General features: G+C 35.2%; 1 protein-coding gene and 1 long non-coding RNA gene across 15 annotated transcripts in view; both read left to right on the top strand.

The window, feature by feature from the left end:
* LOC126985792 (uncharacterized) overlaps positions 1-21,272 on the top strand; it is a 330,694-nt gene that overhangs the window by 233,714 nt on the left and 75,708 nt on the right. For 2 of the 5 annotated variants that reach the window (XM_050841180.1, XM_050841181.1), the window contains 2 exons: positions 2,326-2,568; positions 5,391-6,854. In XM_050841180.1, the coding sequence (XP_050697137.1) occupies positions 2,326-2,568; positions 5,391-5,546 (399 nt within the window). In that variant the 3' untranslated portion in view covers positions 5,547-6,854. Of the gene's footprint in view, positions 1-2,325; positions 2,569-5,390; positions 6,855-21,272 lie in introns of those variants that run through there. The other 3 variants (XR_007739047.1, XR_007739046.1, XR_007739045.1) reach the window with 2 other exon arrangements.
* Positions 18,117-20,642, top strand: LOC126985795 (uncharacterized). 10 transcript variants are annotated; one of them, XR_007739052.1, is made up of 3 exons: positions 18,117-19,271; positions 19,332-19,841; positions 19,872-20,642. It is a non-coding gene; the product is annotated as an uncharacterized LOC126985795 (long non-coding RNA). The 10 variants fall into 10 exon arrangements; XR_007739060.1 differs by having other exon boundaries at positions 18,117-19,631; positions 19,722-19,841; XR_007739059.1 differs by having other exon boundaries at positions 18,117-19,691; positions 19,782-19,841; positions 19,902-20,642.

Below are 21,272 nucleotides of genomic sequence, written 5' to 3'. Positions count from 1 at the left end.
GAGGAAAATATGGCCGGCGAAGGAGAGGAAAAGATATAGACACCGAGGAGGAGGAGGAGGAGGAGGAGGAAGAAGAAGAAAAAGAGGAAAAAAGTGGAGGAAAAAATCTCAGTTTGTTAAGAGGGAAAACAAGGAGGAAAATAATGGCCGGCGAAGCAGAGGAAAAGATTCAGACATGGAGGAGGAGGAAAAAAATGGAGAGAAAAAGTGGAGGAAAAAATCTCAGTTTGTTAAGAGGGAAAACAAGGAGGAAAATAATGGCCGGCGAAGCAGAGGAAAAGATTCAGACATGGTGGAGGAGAAGGAGGAAAAAGAGGAAAAAAGTGGAGAGAAAAAGTGGAGGAAAAAATCTGAGTTTATTAAGAAGGAAAACAAGGAGGAAAATAATGGCCGTTGTAGGAGAGGAAAAATATATAGACACGGAGGAGGAGGAGGAGGGAAAAAAAGTGTGGAGAGAAAAAGTGAAGGAAAAGTGGAGGAGAGGAAAACATGACTTGGAATGTGATTTATTTTCCTCTCCTGTATTTTTAAGTCTGGAGGAAATTAATCGCATAACTTAGGCCTAATAATTCTTTTTTCCTCCTTTTTCTTTATTTTTTCGTTATTTTCCTTCTTCCTCTTTTCCTCATGTGACTTTTTTTCTTTTCCTCACTCTTAATTTTCTTTTCTTCCTTTTTTTTATCTATTTTTCCTTATTTTCCTTTTCTCTTTTTGCGCATATGACCTTTTCTTTTCTTTTCTTTTTTTCTCTTTCCCTCCTTTCTCTTTTTTTTTCATTTATTACTTTCCTTCCTTCCCTCTTCTTCCCTCCTCTTACTCTCCTCTTCTTCCTCCTCCTCTTTCTTCTTCCTTTCTCTTCCCGTCCTTCCCCTATTCTTCTTCTCTTCTTTCTTCTCTCTTCTTTCCTCTCCCTTCCCTTCCATTCCATTCCCCTTCCACTCCTTGCTTTCCTTCCCTTTCCCTCCCCACCCATTTTATTCCCTTCTCTTCCCTTCCCTTCCCATGTCTTCCCTTCCCTTCCCTTTCATTCCCTTTCCTTCCCTTCCTCTTCCATCCATTCCATTCCTTTTCCACTCCTTGCTTTCCTTCCCGTCCCCTCCCCACCCCTTTCATTCCCTTCTCTTCCCTTCCCTTCCCATGTCTTCCCTTCCCTTCCCTTTCATTCCCTTTCCTTCCCTTCCTCTTCCATCCATTCCATTCCTTTTCCACTCCTTGCTTTCCTTCCCTTCCCCTCCCTTTTCAATCCCTTCCCATCCCTTCCCCTCCCTTCCCTTTCATTCCCTTCCCTTTCCTTCCCTCCTGTTCCCCTTTCCTCTTTCCCTTGCCTCCTTCTTCCCTTCCTCTTCTCTCTACTTTTCCATTTTCTTTCTTTATAATTCCCTTTCTTTTCCTCCCATTCTTATTCCTTCCCTTCCCTTTTTTTTCCTTCATCTTCCCTTTCCTTTCCCTTTCTTTCCCTTCCCTTCCTCCTTACATTTACTTTTCTCCTTTCTTTCCTTCCCTCTCATTCCCTTCCATTCCCTTTCTTCCTTTCCCTTTCCCTCTTCCCTTTTCCTTCCCTCCGCAGAGAAACTAATTTACTCTGTTTATTTCCTTGTGATCGAAGGAGGAAAAAAAAATAGTTCGGTAATACAGGAAGAATATTAATTAAGAAGAATCAATATTACTGATTTGATATTGAAAGGTGTGTGTGTGTGTGTGTGTGTGTGTGTGTGTGTGTGTGTGTGTGTGTGTGTGTGTGTGTGTGTGTGTGTGTGTGTGTGTGTTTATGCTCCCTCTCCAAAGTTTGATTATTTAAGTTGAAGTTTAGAATATTTTTTGTGTCTGCTTAATACATACGTAACACTCTCTCTCTCTCTCTCTCTCTCTCTCTCTCTCTCTCTCTCTCTCTCTCTCTCTCTCTCTCTCTCTCTCTCTCTCTCTCTCTCTCTCTCTCTCTCCTCTCCCTTCTACTTTCCTCTTTCTCCCTTTCCTCTCCCTATCCATTTCCCTCTTCCTCTTTCTTCAATCCATTTCCTTCATCTATCTCTCCTCTGTATCTCAATTCCGTCAACTCTATCTCTTCTTTACCCTTCTCTTTCTCCTCCTCTTCCTTTCTTTCTCTTCCCGTCCTTCCCCTTTTCTTCTCCTTTCTTCACTTTTTTCTTCTTCTATCTCTCTTCTAATAGTGTGTGTGTGTGTGTGTGTGTGTGTGTGTGTGTGTGTGTGTGTGTGTGTGAGAAGGGAAAAAAGTGAAAGAGGAAAAAAAGGGACGGACAGGGGGAGGAAGGATGGGAAAATAATGTAAAAGAAGGTCTCTACCGCCTCTTCTCTCTCCCTCCTCAGAAATCCTCACTCACGGAGAACTGGCCTTCCTCCTGTTCCCGGGCGTCGAGCGGGGAACATTCGGCCCTCCGGTATATCGTTTACAAGCAGCCTCTCTCCCTCGACCGCTTCTTCATCCACGACGTCACCCCGCACGAGTCCGCCGCGTCCAAGCTCGAGGCGGCCTTCGTGCTGGTCAATCTCAACCGGTTCCAGCAGATCGTGACCGTGTGCACCTTCCAGGCCCAGACGGAGCAGATCAAGGTAGGCGGGAGGCGGGAGGGAGGAGGAGAAAGAGATGGGTGTGCGGGAACGCAACTTAGAGGTGCTTTGTTAGGTTTAAGGTTAGGTTAGGTTAGGAACGGTAATTAGAGGCGTATTGTTAGGTAAGGTTAGGTTAGGTTAGGTGTGATAAAAGTTGTGAAAGGATCGGTAATTAGAGGTGTATTTTTAGGTTAGGTTAGGTTAGGTTAGGTGTGATAAAAGTTGTGAAAGGATCGGTAATTAGAGGCGTATTGTTAGGTTAGGTTAGGTTAGGTTAGGTGTGATAAAAGTTGTGAAAGGATCGGTAATTAGAGGCGTATTGTTAGGTTAGGTTAGGTTAGGTTAAGTGTGATAAAAGTTGTGAAAGGATCGGTAATTGCAGGTGTATTGTTAGGTTAGGTTAGGTTAGGTTAAGTGTGATAAAAGTTGTAAAAGGAACGGTAATTAGAGGTGTATTGTTAGGTTAGGTTAGGTTAGGTTAGGTGTGATAAAAGTTGTGAAAGGATCGGTAATTGCAGGTGTATTGTTAGGTTAGGTTAGGTTAGGAACGGTAATTAGAGGTGTGTTGTTAGGTTAGGTTAGGTTAGGTTAAGTGTGATAAAAGTTGTAAAAGGAACGGTAATTAGAGGTGTATTGTTAGGTTAGGTTAGGTTAGGTTAAGTGTGATAAAAGTTGTAAAAGGAACGGTAATTACAGGTGTATTGTTAGGTTACGTTAGGTTAGGAACGGTAATTAGAGGTGTGTTGTTAGGTAAGGTTAGGTTAGGTTAAGTGTGATAAGAGTTGTAAAAGGATCGGTAATTACAGGTGTATTGTCAGGTTACGTTAGGTTATACTACGTTACAATATAATATAAGCAGGGAGGGAGGCGGGAGGGAGAAGAAGGAGGTGGGAAGAGAAGGTAAAATAGATTAGGTTTTAAAGGTGATAAAAGTTGTAAAAGGAACGGTAATTAGAAGTGTATCGTCAGGTTAGGTTAGGATATACTACGTTACAATAGATAAGCAGGGAGGGAGGCGGGAGGGAGAAGAAGGAGGTGGGAAGGGAAGGTAAAATAGGTTAGGTTTTAAAGGTGATAAAAGTTGTAAAAGGAACGGTAATTAGAAGTGTATCGTCAGGTTAGGTTAGGTTATACTACGTTACAATGGATAAGCAGGGAGGGAGGAGAAGGAGGTGGGAAGGGAAGGTAAAATAGAGGTGCATTGTTAGGTTAGGTTTAGGTTAGGTTAAGGGTCATAAAAGTTGTGAAGGGAACGGTAATTAGAAGTGTATTGTTAGGTCAGGTTAGGATATACTACGTTACAATGGATAAGCAGGGAGGGAGGAGAAGGAGGTGGGAAGGGAAGGTAAAATAGAGGTGCAGTGTTAGGTTAGGTTTTAAAGGTGATAAAAGCTGTGGAAGGAACGGTAATTAGAGGTGTATTGTTGTTGTTGTTTTTTCTCAGTTCTTTTTTTCTCTGTTTTGTCTTTTTTTTGTCGTTTCGTGTATTTTTTTGGTTGTTTTGTTTTGTTTAATGTTCTTTTTTTTTGGTTGTCTTTGGTTTCTACTTTTTTTTTTTCCTGTTTCCTTTGTCTTGTGTGTGTAATTTATTTATATATTTATTTATTTTTTTTTTTTTGTCGCTTTTTTTTTTTGTTGTTGTTAATCTCGTTTTGGTCATTTCTTTATATCATTTTCTTCGCTTCTTTTCTTCATTAGTTTCTTTTCTTCTTTTCACTCGTTTCGTTTTTTTTTTCTCTTTTTATTATTATGCGAAAAATTAACTGCATTCTCCTTTACTCGAATTCCATCCGTTTGCTCTTTTTTTACTTTTTATTTCGGCGTCCTCGTCCCATTATTATTATTATTATTATTATTATCATTATTATTATTATTATTATTATTATTATTATTATTATTATTATTATTATTTCATTACAGGTTCCAGTGTTTTTCGTAAGTTTAATTAATTGCTTCTAAAACTCCTGTAAGATAATGTGAGTCTTCTTAAAAACTCTCTCTCTCTCTCTCTCTCTCTCTCTCTCTCTAAGCATTTAATTTTCCCTTCCTTCCTCCTTTTTTTCTCTCAATTCATTTCTTTCTTCTCCTCCTCCTCCTTAACCCAATTATTTTTTCCTCTTCTTCGTTCCTTCACTCCCTCTATTTTATCTCATACGCTCGTAACTCACTTTTTTTTCCTTTATTTCTTTTTCATATCTTCCTTTTTTTCCTTTCTCCTTCTTTCGTGCCCTTTCCTCCCTTATTCTCTCATTTGCTCCCTCCTTTATTTATTTTCTATATCCTTCACATTTGCGACTTTTAATCATATTTACATCTATATCAATTATCTATCCACCTAACTCTATCTATCTATTTATACATTTTTCTTTTTATCTATATCACCATTTCTTATCTGTCTATATTAATCTATCCCTATCTCCTACACTTTCCTTCACCCACTTTTTTTTCATTCTTCCTCCTCCTCTTCCTTTTTCTTCTTTCTCTTCCTTAGTCTCCCTTTCTTCCCCTATCTATCTATCTATCTTACACACACCTCCATTTCTTTACCTACCTTTTCTTTCTCACAAACTCCTATCATCATTTCCTCCTCCTTACCCTCGCTTTCTTCCCCCATTCCCTCTCTCTCTCTTCTATCATTCCCTCTTCTATCTCCATCTCCTCTCTCTCTCCCTTCCCTTCCCGCTCTCTCTCTCTCTCCCATTCCTCTTCCCTATCCCTCCTCACTGCCCCTTTCCTCGCCCTTCCCATCTCCCTCTCTCTCTTCCCTTCCCATCCTCTCTCTATCTTGCCCACTTACACACTCACGCTACGTTCTCTTATAGCAAACCTGGCTCTCCAAACTTCGCGACACTCAGGACAAATGGAAACGGACCTTGCAGAACACCGTCTTTAAATCCCAGCGCATTCCCTCTGCCTCCACGCCCCCTCGCGGCACCCAGGTCTTGCGGGAGGCGAGTCTGCACCGAGAGTACCCGTAAAAAGTGGGTCCCGCAAGAGTGTGAAGCTGATGATAGCGTTGAAAGTGGGAAAGTGGATATTGAAAAGTGTGAAGAGAATTGGACCGTGAGAGAAAAGACATGGAAAGTAGATATTGGGAAAGGGTTAGGTGAGGATATAACCGTAAGAGGAGAATATTGAAAAGTGGGAAAATGAGGGTAAACTAGAAAGTGGACATTGAAAAGGATGAAGAAGAGAATGAGACTGTTAGAGAAAAGACATTGGAAGTAGATATTGGAGAAAAGGGAAGATGAGGATATTGAACAGTAGGAAGACGCGAAATAACACTGAAAAAGAAAGCCGGGAAAAGTGGGAAACTGAGGACGAAACCGTGAAAGTGGATATCGGAAAACGGGAAGACAAGACCATAAGGAATTTGTTCGTGAGAGGTTTGAATGAAGAAAAGAAGAATCGAAGCTTGTGTGAGTATTACAGGAACGGTTTGCAAAAGAGGATAGCCGTACATAGGTGAATATTAGACTTTGGCATATGATAAATGAGTATAAACCGAGACAGTGGATATTGGAAAACGCGAAGATAATACCATAAGGAATTTGTTCGTGAGAGGTTTGAATGAAGAAAAGGAGAATCGAAGCGTGTATGAGAATTACAGAATCGGTTTACAAAAGAGAATACCCGTAAATAGGTGAATCTTAGACTTTGGCATATGATAAATACGACAAGAAATGGGTTTAGATCTCATAATGGCACTCAGAAATGTGTTTAATTCGACCCCAGAAAAGGTTCAAGTGAAGAAATGTTGTTGCTGGAAAATTGGAAGATGGTTTTACGAAGAAGTCGTCCACAAAAGAGACTTAGATAATGATTGCATGAAGAAAAGACCGAAGTAGGTGTTTGTGAAGGGATGAAATGGAAGTAGGAAGATGAAGATAATGCGTAAGTTGATGTTTAAAGGTGCGAAGAAGAGAATGAAACCGTGAAAGTGGATATCGGGAAAGAGGAAAATGAGAGCAACGCAGAAAGAGGATGTTGAAAAGCGTGAAGAAGATGATGTCGGTAAAAAAGGCGATCTCGGAAAAGTGGAAGATGAGGATAACATTGAAAGTGGATCTCTGAAAAAAGTGGACGATCTGACACTAAAATACATGTTCACGAATGGTTAAAAATGAAGGTAATTGGAAGATGGCTGTTGCGAGATGGGTTTACAAAGAGACTGTTCATAAAAGAGACTTAGAAGATGATTGCATGAAGAAAAGATAGAAGTTGCTTGTGAATTATTGAAATGGAGGAAAGAAAATACTGAAAGAGTGTACAAGAAGGAGACCATTCATAAACTGAGAAAAGAGAAAATAGTTGCTTGTGAATTATTGAAATGGAGGAAAGAAATTACTGAAAGAGTGTACAAGAAGGAGACCATTCATAAAAGAGACTTAGAAGATGATTGAATGAGAAAGGGAAAGAAGTTGTTTGTGAATGGTTGAAATAGAGAAGAGAGAATATTGAAAGAGCATAGCTAGAAGAGTTTACAGGAAGAATATCCGTGAATTTGAGTTTGGAAGATGAAAAAAAAGAGAAGAAAATTGTATTGAAGATGAGTATTGCATGAAAGAATGTGTTTACAAGGAGAATATCCATTAAAGGTGAATATTGTAGACTTGGAAGAGGGTAATAATGGCTTGAAGAGAAGGGTTTTAATATGGCAAAAAAAAAGTGAAAATAAAGTTAAGTGGATATTGGAAAAGAAGATTACATGAACGCTTTACAAGGAGATTATCTGTAAAAAGTTGATATTATCGACTTGGAAGAGTATAATAGCTTGAAGAGAAGGGTTTTAATATGGCAAAAAAAGGGAAAATAAAGAAAGTGAATATTGGAATAGAGGATTGCATGGACGGTTTACAAGGAGAATATTCGTAAAATGATATTAATAGACTTGGACGAGTATAAGAGCACGCAGAAAAGGGATTAAGTCTGATACGGAAACTGATGGAAAGGAAGAAGAGAATGAAACCGTGAAAGTGAATATCGGAAAAGAGGAAGATAACGACGCAAAAAAGAGGATATTGAAAAGTGTGAAAAAATACACGAGGTTGAGTTCTTAAAAATGTTGAATGGAAGTGAAAAATGTGTTAATTATGGAAAAGGAAGAGAAAGAACATGAATCAGGTTTTGGACAGTATATTATAACCGTCTTACCTGTGACAAATGAGTTTACTGAAGATGGGAAAATATATGAAGCAGTTTTTAAAGAGTATATTCAGCGTCTTACCTGTGAGAAAGGAGTTTACTGAAGATGGGAAAATATATGAAGCCGTTTTTAGACATTATATTCAGTGTCTTACCTGTGACAAAGGAGTTTACTGAAGATGGGAAAATATATGAAGCAGTTTTTAAAGAGTATATTCAGCGTCTTACCTGTGAGAAAGGAGTTTACTGAAGATGGGAAAATATATGAAGCCGGTTTTAGACATTATATTCAGCGTCTTACCTGTGACAAAGGAGTTTACTGAAGATAGAAAAATACCTGAAGCCGTTTTTAGACATTATATTCAGCGTCTTACCGGCAAAAAAGGAGTTTACTGAAGATGGAAAATATATGAAGCCGTTTTTAGACATTATATTCAGTGTCTTACCTATGACAAAGGAGTTTACTGAAGATAGAAAAATACCTGAAGCTGTTTTTAGACATTATTCAGCATTTTACTAGTGACAAAGAGGCTTGCTAAATGTGAAAAGGAGGAAATCAACACAAAAAAAATACTTCTAGATATGTATGCATTTACTTGTAGAAAAAAGGATATATGTGTTGAGTTTATTAAGAGATGAGGAAGACTGACTTGGGAAAAGGTTTAAAGCAGAAATCTAATCTAAATCTGAGAAATCATTTATAAGGAAGAAAAGAGGAAAGTATTGATAACCCATTCGAGAGGAAGTTTGCATAGATCTTTGAAGAGGACAAAGGGCAAGAGAAGAAGAAAAGAAGAAAGAAAAGTCCAGTGTTAAAAAGCGAAGTTACTGACAAATACTGAAATGGAAAAAGAAGAAAATTGATAAGAAGAAAAGTATTAATAATGATAATGAGAGAATGCTTAGAGGATAGAATAGATACGAATACAAAGAGAAAAAGACGACAGTAAGAATGATAATAAGGAATAAGGAAAAATAAAAAAAAGAATATAGAGAAAATGAAAACAGTAACAGTGAAATTAATAGACGTTCAGAAAAGAAAGTAGAAAAGAAAAAGACAGTAATAATGATAATAACAATAAACAAGAAAATAAAGAAGAGAGAGAGAGAGAGAGAGAGAGAGAGAGAGAGAGAGAGAGAGAGAGAGAGAAGTCACCTACATCCATTCTCCTTACTCTCTCATTTCACTTTCAAAAATAAAGAAAGAAAAAAAACACAGGTATCCATCACGTTACCTGGCCTCACCTTCTCACCTGCTCATGATCACTTTCACTGATCACCTTCACTCACTTTCACTCACCTTCAGCCCACACAGGTAAACTCTAATTAACTCCTGCCTTTCTCATGCTCATTAATGGTCTTTTTGCACACCTGAATTTTTTATACATAACTGTGCACACGAGATTTTGTATATATGTATGTATGTATGTATGTATCTATAGCGCATATCTTTGTTTATTGTTTCCGTGACGTCATATCATTGAGGTCACGTGGTTTGTATATTGTAAGGGTAACTTGTTTGTTTGTGAAAGGAAGGGAAGAGGTATTTTAACCCCATCCTTCCCTTCTTTTCCTTCTCCCACCCCCTCCCTTTCATACTTTCCCAATCCTCCTCCTCCTCCTCCTCCTCCCTCTTCGCTATGTTTGTGCTTCCCTTTATTGTGTAACGGAAAAATGTATATTGAGGGGACTTCTGAAGACGAGTGGGTCAAAAAAATGTTAGAATAAGTAGAGAAATGAGAAAAAAGTGAATGAATTGAAAGAAAAGGAAGAAGGTTTTGGTGGAAAGTGAAGGGTCGAGAAATTAATGATGGGAAAGTCTTAGAAAGTAAATGTAAAGAAAGAAAAGAAAGAAAATATTGATGGAAAGTGAAGAGTATAGAAGTTAATGATAAAAGAAGTCTTAGAAAATAATCAAGAGAAAATTAAGAAGATAAATAAAGAAGAAAGAAGTATTGATGTTAAGTAAATGGGAAAATAAAGATAAAGAAAAGAAAAGAAGAAAAATTATACATGAAAACTGAAAGATGAAAAAAAACATGAAGAAAGTGAAGAAAGAACCGTGAAAAAGAAAACTAAAAAAAAAATACATTGATGAAAAACGAAGACAAAAAAAAAAGATTGAAGAAAAAAAGGAAGGGAAAAAAACATCGATAGAAAGTGAAGACGAAAAAAATTACTGATGAAAAAAGATTAAAGAAAAAAAGAGAACTGAAAAAAACTGATAAAAAGTGAAGATAAAGAAAACATTGACGAAAAAGATTAAAGAAAAGAAAAGAGTGAGAAATAAATAAAAAAAAAAGCTAATATTTACACAGAAAAAACCCAACCCTCGTCAGACACTATTTTTTCAGAGCCCCGCAAGTGAAAAAAAAAATCCTAACCTTTAAAGAATATTGAAAACCCTTTTGATATAGTGAAAAAAAAGTGGAAAAATTGTAAAAATAAATATACTTAACCTCTTCCTATAAACTTCGGCTGTTGAGCTTATAAGGGAAAATAATATAGTAGGAAAAGAAATTTAAATAAAGGAAGAAAAATATACTGGAAGGAAAATATGTGAAGAGAAAGTTGAAAGTAAGAATTGTAATAGGAAAAAGAGGAAAAATATAGAAGGGAAATGAATAAAAAAAAGGAAGGAAAATATATGGAAATGAAAATATATGAAGAAAAGATTGAAAGTAAGAACTGAATTAGGAAAAAGAGGAGAAAATGTGCAGGATGGGAAAATATAGTAGGAAAAGAAATATAAAAAAGGAGGGAAAATATATGAAGAGAAGGTTAGAAGTAAGAATTGAATTAGGAAAAGAGGGAAAATTGTGCTGATTGGAAAAATATGTGAAAAGTGAAAGTACCAAATGTATAAGGAAGATGAGAATGAAAAGAAAATATTGATAGAAGAAGAAGAAGAAGAAGGAAAAGAAGGAGAAGAAAGAAAATGGAGAACAAAAATGGGAAATGGAAAAAGAAAGAAGCTAATAGGAAACAAAAGAAATGAGAGGAAAATAAAAAAGAGGTAAAAATTGGAAAGAAAGCAAAATATTAGACAAAAAAATATATATATATGCTAAAGTGACATAACGCTTAGAAACGAGATAAAATAGAAAAAAAGAAGAAAAACTTGCCAGGAAAACAATAGGTCAATTATCCCTTAAAAAGAAACAAAAAGAAAACGTACACTTCTTATACTCATTTTAAGGAAGACTCACTTATTTCTCAACCTCGGGAGGAGAAAAGAGAGAGAGGAGGAGAAAGAGGAATTGTTGAAGGAAAGAAAAGAGAAAATATTGGAAAGTAAAAAGTGGCTGGACGCTTAGAAGAGAAAGGAAAGGAAAAGAGAGCGTGTATGAAAGTGGAAAAGAAAAAGAAACCACGAGAAATTGATTTATTATATGAGTGAATGGATGAATGAATGTGAAAAGGATGAAAGGAAAAAATATTGAAAAGAGGAAGGAAAGGAAACGAAGAAGAAAAGGAAAAATATTGAAAAGATGAAGAAAAGAAAACTGCACAAAGAAAGAAAAAGGGAAAAATATTGAAAAGTAGGAAGGAAAGAAAACGATACCAGGAAAGAAGAAAGGAAAAACATTGAAAAAGACGAAGAAAAGAAAACGATAGGAAAAAAAGAACAGAAAGAAGAAAGCTAACACAAACTGAAGCCAAAACTGAAAGCATAAAAAAGGAAAAACATTGAAAAAGAGGAAAAGAAAACAAAAGAGAAAAACCAGCAAAACAAACTCGAAAGTCAGACTCAGCAAAAAAAAAAAAAAAAAACACAACTTCCATGGGCCAGGATGAGGAAGTTGACCGATATCATTCCACTCATTCTCCCCTACGACTCACCCTGGGCGGGGCATGACAGCGCTACAACTGCCTTCAAACCCCCGCTACAACAATGTGATAAGACCTCTCTCCTCCACATCCCCCCCGCTACTCCGCTGCCCCCACCCTCTCCACCTCTCCCTTCTCATAATGCCATCACACGGTAGCGTTAGGCCAAGACTCTCATAGAATTGTATATTTTCAAGGGATATTTATATATGTTTGTAATCTTACACTTCTTCAGATCTCTTTCGCTCGCTCGCTCGCTCGCTACCTTTGAGAAATAAAAGTATATATATATAGTCCTAAAAAAATGATGAAAAAGATACTTACTTAGACGTTTACGTGAGAGAGAGAGAGAGAGAGAGAGAGAGAGAGAGAGAGAGAGAGAGAGAGAGAGAGAGGATAACTTCTCTGTGATTTTTGTATATTTAAAAAGCCGTTGTTGTATTGTATGGTTCTCGAGATGGGACGTGAGGGGGAGCTCCGCGTTTTCACACCTGGTTCCGTCTCACCTTCAGGACGGTTCTTATCCCCTTCCCGCCCCCCTTTCACCTGTCCTAGCTAATTAAACACCTGGCCCGGCGCCCCCCCTCACCTCCCTTGCCGTAAAACAGGACTATAACGTGTTAGTGTTTCGTATCGTTGCGGAAGTAAGGTCACAAAGGAAATAAGTTTGGGTGAGAAGCGAGACTCGAACCGAAGCCATTTTTCTTTTCTTTTTTTTTTCATTCGGTTCAAGTTTTGGTTTCGAATCCCTTGCTTCACTCGAGTTGAACCTTGAATGAAGCAAACAAAGGTAAAAATTGAATATAATAGCCACTAATAATATAGGAAATCAAAAATAATTCACCACATGGTTGTAAATAGACGGTTAGCAAGCTTAACAACAACAACAACAACAACAACTCCTAGCTAGTTTGCAATAATAGTGTATTACTCTAATATATGAATAATATTAATAATACGTAAACAAAAACAAAAGTCATAACAATTAAAACAAACATTAGTAAAAAACAAACAATAGCAACACTCTTAAGATGCAACACAACAACAACAACAACAACTGCTAAGCTAGTTTGCAATAATAGTGTAATAATCTAATATATGTACAATACTAATAATTGATAATACGTAAACAAAAACAAAAGTCATAACAATTAAAACAAACATTAGTAAGAAAAGCAATAGCAACACTGTTTTAAGATACAACACAACAACATCAACAACAACAACAACATCAACAGCACTAGCTAGTCTATCGTTCTGCAACCTGCAATAGATAACACGAATAGAAAGGGAGAAGCAGAAGAAAGAAAACGGGAACTCAGCAATAGTTTCAAGGCAAAGAAAACGGAGGAGCACCGAGGAAAACGGGGGAAAGGCGAAGTTTGGATTTATCTTTTATTAATTTTTTACTTTATTTTTCGTGTAACTTCTCTTCAGACATTGTGGCATTTATTTATTTTTTGCAACTTTTCAAAACAAATGATCGAGACAAAAACGTAATAAAAATCAATAAAGAATAAAGTAGAAAAAATAAAAATAAAACAAGAAACGTTGAAAGGGGAAATTACAAGATAAATAAAAACAAAAGAACAGAAAACGAAAATAAAACAAAAAGAAGAACTGAATTAGGGTCACATTTTTCTTTCTTTTTTTTTCTTTTTTTTCATATATAAATTCTACTTTTTTTTATGCCCTTAATTCATTTCTCAAAGTTAAAATACTAATACTTTCCTAAACAACAAAGAAAGTAAATACAGGTGTGATGAATATGATTTTGAATTGCTATGTGTGGTGTACAGGACCTCAAAAAAGTATCTTCATAATGCTAATCTCTTGCACAGAAGTTCCCACGAAAGTAAATGAAAATAAAAAGTTAAAGTAAAGTTCTCAAGGGAAGTTGTTACGTGTTTAATCTCTTCCACAAACTAAAAACAAAACAACCATCAAAGAAGAAGAGGAAATATAAAAACAGTAATTTGGGTGATTTTCTTTTCACGGAAGTTGAATTCAAAGGACTGAATAAAGATGTATATTCCCAAATAATGAAAATAAACAAGGAAGGGAACGTCTGAATAAGCAAAAGAATAATAATTACTGCGAAAAGAAGGAGAAGGAAGAAGAAGAGGAAAGAGAAATAAAGTGAATAAAGAGAGAGATTACAGCGGTTTTAAGCACTGTGAGTTGAGTTTTAAAAGAGAAAAAAGTGTTACGTTAAATTCACACAAGTACAACAGGAACGTAACGTAGCGATAAATATGAAGAAAAAGTTACCAATTCTGAAATGTAAGAAAGTATAAGAAATATAAATAAGTAGAAGAACTGAAATTATATCATAAGTAAAATTTAGTATACAACGATTTTTTATGTCCTTGATCTACTTCCATAACAGCAAAAAAACAAAAGAAAACGTAAATACAAATATAACTTTTCAAGGGGAACTAAAGGAAAAGGTTCAGAGGCATTACAGTAAGAAACGACATAATGACAGAAGGCTCAGATTACCTTAATATCCCTATCTGGCGTGACCTTTAGGCGCGGGAACAGAGTCATCACCCCCACGCAGCCTTAGTGGGTGAAGGAGACGAAGGGAGGATGAAAGGAAAGTTGAAGAAAACGAAGATAAAGAGGATGTAAAGAAGGTGAGAGAATGAAGGGAATATATATAGAGAGAATAAATATGTGTAAGGAAATGAAGGGAATAAAACGAAAGAAGAAGAACAATGATGGTAGATTAAATGGGAGTTAATACAATAAAAAAAGAATGAAGGTAGAGAAAAAAAATACAAAGAAACTCGAATAATTAGGGTACTAAAAAAAGAAACAAAATAAAACAGGAACCTTTAAAATAGAAAAGTAAAAACAAAAAAAATAAAACAAGAATGAAGAATAAAATTGAACATAGCAAAGTGGACTCGATTTAGGTATAATTGCACGAGGTATTTTGTCTTTCTCTTCATAAAATTAAATTACTCCTCATTTTTTTTTTTTCCATTTCAAATCATAAAAGTTAATTCTTAGTACCCCAAAATCATTCCCGTCGTTAATCGCCCTCAGTAATAGGGTTTTGTTATTATTATTATTATTATTATTATTATTATTATTATTATTATTATTATTATTATTATTATTATTATTATGAAAAAGTCTAATTAAGTGATAAATGCCAAAATCTACGGGTCAAATTAGCACCTTAGCCAGGTAGAGACAGACTTCGCCCCCCCCCCCTCACCCCCCCTCAGGTGCTCCTCTCGCTAATTAAATTCACCTGAAAAACTTACCTGGTGAAGCCCATATTTGGGTTACCTGGGCACCGCTTACCTGTGTGTGTGTGTGTGTGTGTGTGTGTGTGTGTGTGTGTGTGTGTGTGTGTGTGTGTGTGTGTGTGTGTGTGTGTGTACATGATTGGACAGGTAAACTAGGTAAATTGGACTCGTTATGTATACCTGTGTGTGTGTGTGTGTGTGTGTGTGTGTGTGTGTGTGTGTGTGTGTGTGTGTGTGTGTGTGTGTGTGTACATATACCGCTGTTAGATCTGTTTTTTGTACTTCTGTGTAAAAGAAAATATAAATACCAATAATAATAACTAATAATAATAATAACAATAATAATAATAATAATAATAAAGATGTCATGTATTTTCTATATAGACATGGGCGAGGGTGGTCAGGTGTGTGTGTGTGTGTGTGTGTGTGTGTGTGTGTGTGTGTGTGTTTGGGTCACTGTTCAATCCTTTACTAACATTTATTTCATCATTTTCACATTTACTAAAGATCTTTTTTCTTCGTCTTCTATAACATGCTTTCCTTTGACTCGTATTTTTTTAGGAATATATTAGGTTCAGTTTTCCTTTCGTAACATTCCAAATCATATACATAAGTACATACATACATATATAAACACCTTCATACATACATGCTTACATACATACACACCTTCATACATACCTACATACCCTCATACATACATAACCTCATATCTCATCTAACCTTATCATGTGACCCTTTTTGTTTTTTTACCCTGCAAGTGGATATTAATTCACTTTTAATCTATACAGTTTCCAGGTTTTTTTTTTTTTTCTATATAATATTCATTTATTTTCATATTCTTCTGCGTGTTTATTTATCAATCTTTACTGTTGGCTGCTTTCATCTTTATTCATTTGTTTATTTATTTTTCCATTCGTTCAGCACTGTAAACCTCTATAACATTCAAAGTTAATCCACACTTCTGCTTATATTTTATTTCCAAACTTCCTCCCTCTAATAATCATGATTTTTTTTTACATTTTTACCTATTTGTATTTTATTATTACATATTTGCATTTTATTTTATTTATTATCATGATATTTGTTTACATTTTTACGTATTTGTATTTTATTTTATTTATTATCATGATATTTTTTTTTACATTTTCACGTATTTGTATTTTATTTTATTTATTATCATGATATTTTTTTTAACATTTTTACGTATTTGTATTTTATTTTATTTATTATCATGATATTTTTTTTTACATTTTTACGTATTTGTATTTTATTTTATTTATTATCATGATATTTTTTTTTACATTTTTACGTATTTGTATTTTATTTTATTTATTATCATGATATTTTTTTTTACATTTTCACGTATTTGTATTTTATTTTATTTATTATCATGATATTTTTTTTTTAACATTTTTACCTATTTGTATTTTTCTTATTATTTATTTTCCTTTTCATACATTTTTCTTTCACCTTATTTTTTTTTTCTAATTGGTTTATGAACTTTTTTTTACTTGCTATCACGTATATAACCTTTGTAATATTTTTTTTTCATTTCTCATCCCCTAACTCTCATATTTATTTGCTGGTTTTGTTTTTGTTTTTTTCAACCTGTAATCTCATTTCTAGTTTGTTTGTTTTTTCTATCACTAATTTTATCGTTCATCTTCACCTGTACACACTATTATACTTCTTGTTTTATTTTTCCCCTTTTCAATACTTATTTTCTTCTTTCTCACGTTCTTTTACCTTATTCTGCTTTTCTTATCATCTTTCACTTTTATTTCTATCTTTCCTAACATATTTCACCTGTTTTATACCTCATTTCGCCTTTCTATCTACCTTTCCCAATATAATTTCAACTCTATTTTATTTTTTCTCCTTTTCGTTACTTATTTTCTTCTTTCTCACGTTCATTTACCTTATTCTGCTTTTCTTATCACCTTTCACTTTTATTTTCATCTTTCCTAACATATTTCACCTATTTTACACCTCACTTCGCCTTTCTAATCACCTCATTCCACCTTTTCATTTACGTTTCCCAATGTAATTTCATCTCTAATCACCTTTTTCTCTAACCATTTCACACTTTTTTTTTTTACTTATTTATTTACGTTTTTAACATTTGCACATTCTATTCACTCACACATTCACATAGTTCACCTCCATCACCTTCTTTCACTTTTCTTTTCATCTTTCCCAACATGTTTCACTTCTAATCACCTTTTTCTCTAACCATTTCACACTTTTTTTTTACTCATTTATTTACGTATTTAACATTTGCACATTCTATTCACTCACACACTTACACAGTTCACCTCTATCACCTTCTTTCACTTTTCTTTTCATCTTTCCTAACATATTAATATTTTCAGCTCTAATCACCTTTTCTCTAACCATTTCACACTTTTTTTTCACTTTTTCACTTAACGTATTTAACATTTGCACATTCTATTCAGTCACACACTCACATAGTTCATCTCCATCACCTTCTTTCACTTTTCATCTTTCCTAACATATTTCAGCTCTAATCACCTTTTCTCTAACCATTTCGCACTTTTTTTACTTTTTCACTTAACGTATTTAACATTTGCACATTCTATTCAGTCACACACTTACACAGTTCACCTCTATCACCCTCTTTCACTTTTCTTTTCATCTTTCCTAACATATTTCATCTCTAATCACCTTTTCTCTAACAATTTCATACTTTTTTTTTTACTTATTCGTTCACGTATTTGACCTTAACATATTTTATTTACCTCCACATTCACAAAATTCACTTCCCATTCTTTTCCTCACCTTTTCTAACCTTTCTCACCTGTATTAATATCACCTGACCTTTCTCACGCCAGGTATGAGTGACCCTATAGCTCCACCTGACCTTTGACCTCTCCTCCCTCCTCCTCCCGTGACCTTCTGGGGAGACAGGTCATTGGTGGACAGAGGGAGGTCACAGGCAAGGTCAACCCCCCTACCCCCCCCCCATACCCTGACCACCCTCGCCCCCCTTCACCCCCCCCCCCCAGACACTCATAAAAACCCTCGCTGTTATAAGTAAGAGAGAGAGAGAGAGAGAGAGAGATTATATATATAGTTTTAAGATATATATAAAAGCGAAATAATGTCATGAAAAGGAGGACCAAAAGAAATTAAATAAAAAGGAATAAAGAGGAAATGAAAAGAAATGTAAATAATATGTGAAACTGGAAAATATTTATATATGAAAATTTTCCTTGTCATGTCGCCTCGAGTCTCCTAATTAAAATTCCTCAAAAATTCTTCAAGTTTCCCATGTAACACGAGAGAGAGAGAGAGAAAATGCAATAGTCACCGCCTTAACCTCCTCTCCGTGTAGAAAACGAGCCACCGGTTAAAAAGAAAATGGGATGTTGAACTTTACTGGTATCCTTATTATCTTTCATCATCATCATTATTACAGAACGCCTTTACCAGTTTTCATCATCAATATTTACTTTTTATTTTTATTTTTATTTGTTTCCCTTCATCATTCATTTCGTAGCTTCTTAGACAATAAAGAAACACAATAAGTAAATACAAAGGGTGCTTTTTACATGTATAGACTCAGATTATTAGGACAAATTTAGCTGCCTCGTCCAATTGAGCTAACCTGGTCAAATATCTCTTACCTAGTGAAGACGAAGCTTACCTGGGCAATATAAACTTTACCTGGTCAACATAAACCTTACCTGTCCAATGTTATCTGCTCACCTCACCAAATATAAGCTTACCTGGTCTATATGAATCTTACCTGGCCTATGTGAAGCTTACCTGGGCAATATAAACTTTACCTGGTCAACCTAAACCTTACCTGTCCAATGTTATCTGCTCACCTCACCTCACCAAATATAAGCTTACCTGATCTATATGAAGCTAACCTGGGCAATATGAATCTTACCTGGCCTATATGAAGCTTACCTGGCCTATATGAATCTTACCTGGCCTATGTGAAGCTTACCTGGGCAATATTATAACCTTACCTGGGCAGTATTCAATTTACCTGGCTAAATATTACCTCACCTTACTTGGGCAAATTTAACAAGGACCATATTGGGATACCTTGGCAGATCTCAAAATAATTAGAGTAATAATAATAATGATAATTTGTTGAGGGAGAGTAATGTTCAGGTAAATTTTAAGATAGAAATTTACTTTAATACGATACTTCATTACATTTCATCAGGGTGTTTTTTTTTTTTTTCGGGTTACAAAAATGGTAACTGGTCAAATATTTCCATGTCAATATATGTCACTTCTTTTATTACCTTCAGATCTACATTCCTCTGTTCACCTTAACTTGGCAAACAGGCCCCACCCCCTTTCTCTAATTCTTGCACATCATTGACCAGTCCTCTAGCAAGCCCCGCCCCCTCTCCGACTCAGCCTGCGTGTGATTGGTGGATGCTGGAGAAGATTGAATCTTATTGGTGGATGCTGTGAAAGGTTGAATCTTATTGGTGGATGCTGTGAAAGGTTGAATCTGATTGGTGGATGCTGTGAAAGGTTGAATCTTATTGATGGATGCTGGGAAAGTTTGAATCTGATTGGTGGATGCTGGGAAAGGTTAAATCTTATTGGTGGATGCTGGGAAAGGCTGAATCTGATTGGTAGATGCTGGGAAAGGTTAAATCTTATTGGTGGATGCTGGGAAAGGCTGAATCTGATTGGTAGATGCTGGGAAAGGTTGAATCTTATTGGTGGATGCTAGGAAAGGCTGAATCTGATTGGTAGATGCTGGGAAAGGTTAAATCTTATTGGTGGATGCTAGGAAAGGCTGAATCTGATTGGTGGATGCTGGGAAAGGTTAAATCTTATTGGTGGATGCTAGGAAAGGCTGAATCTGATTGGTGGATGCTGGGAAAGGTTAAATCTTATTGGTGGATCCTAGGAAAGGCTGAATCTGATTGGTAGATGCTGGGAAAGGTTAAATCTTATTGGTGGATGCTGGGAAAGGCTGAATCTGATTGGTAGATGCTGGGAAAGGTTAAATCTTATTGGTGGATGCTGGGAAAGGTTAAATCTTATTGGTGGATGCTGGGAAAGGCTGAATCTGATTGGTAGATGCTGGGAAAGGCTGAATCTGATTGGTGGATGCTGGGAAAGGTTAAATCTGATTGGTGGATGCTGGGCAGGCCCTGGCGAAGCTTATATATCAAGTTAATATGAACAGAGAAAAGTGCCATGTTATTATATCATTTTATTCATTATTCATTCCTACATTATACATATCTTTAATATATACTTTTCTGACAATTATTTCACATTCATATTTTGTTAATTTTCTTAGATTACAAAATTGTGAAAATACATTAATACATAAATGAAGAAAACGATTAATTTTCACACATTCATCGCTGCATTCCACATCTTTTATTTAAATATTTTTACAGTTATTTAATTCTCATCTTTTGGCTCTATTTTCTTTGCTTACAAAACTACATAGGAAAAAAAAATCCATACCATCATCGCTACACTCCCGAGCTATTTTATTTTTTACTTCTTTATTTGATTTTTTACAATAATTTTACACACTCATTTTCTGTCCCATTTTCTTTCATTACAAAACAATTAAAGAAAACGGGTGATCTTGCCTACACGAAGCGGAGGTAAAGGCGGAAACTAATCTAAAAACAACCTGAATTTGACCTTATTGACGGATGACGGAGAGGCGACTAACGGTAACAATAATAATGATAATAATAATGATAATAAAGATAATAAAAATAAGGACGGCCTCTAAGCTTGCCTCACAGAAAGGTGCCAAACCGATGCCTGTATAACCTTTTTTTTTTAAGCCTTTTACGCGTGAGTGGATGTAAGTATCTATTGTTTATACATTGTACAAATAAATGTCTTATGAAAAAAAATGTATTGTTTTATTTATACTTTTTACTTTTTTATGTGCGTGTGTGTGTGTGAGTATTTATTTTCAGCGGGCTTATTTTCTTGTGCGTATGTTTGTTTGTTTTTGTTTTGTTTGTTGGTTCAGTCTAAATTTGAAGATTTTTTTAATTTTTCTTTGTTTGGAGTTAGTCATTTTTTTCCGTGTTAAGTTTTCGTTTTCAAGTTTTCTTTGTTTGGAGTTGACGTCAAGTTTTTTCGTGTTAAGTTTTCGTTTTCAAGTTTTCTTTGTTTGGAGTTGACGTCAATTCTTCCGTGTTAAGTTTTCGTTTTCGACTTTTCTTTGTTTGGAGTTTTTCTGACGAATTCTTCCGTGTTAAGTTTTCGTTTTCAAATTTTCTTCGTTTACATTTATGCACTTTTTCGATATTTTCTTTTCTCAAATTTTCTTCCTATATTTCTTTGTCGTCAATTCTTCCGTGTTAAGTTTTCGTTTTCGACTTTTCTTCGTTTGAATTTTTCTTTTTCCAAATTTTCTTTGATTACATTTATGCACTTTCGATATTTTCTTTTCTCAAATTTGCCTAACTTCCTATATTTCTT

The sequence above is a fragment of the Eriocheir sinensis genome, chromosome 60, assembly GCF_024679095.1.
Source record: "Eriocheir sinensis breed Jianghai 21 chromosome 60, ASM2467909v1, whole genome shotgun sequence".
Classification (NCBI taxonomy): domain Eukaryota; kingdom Metazoa; phylum Arthropoda; class Malacostraca; order Decapoda; family Varunidae; genus Eriocheir; species Eriocheir sinensis.
The sequence above is the reverse complement of the archived record's forward strand: the minus strand, read 5'-3'. Positions and strand labels throughout refer to the sequence as shown.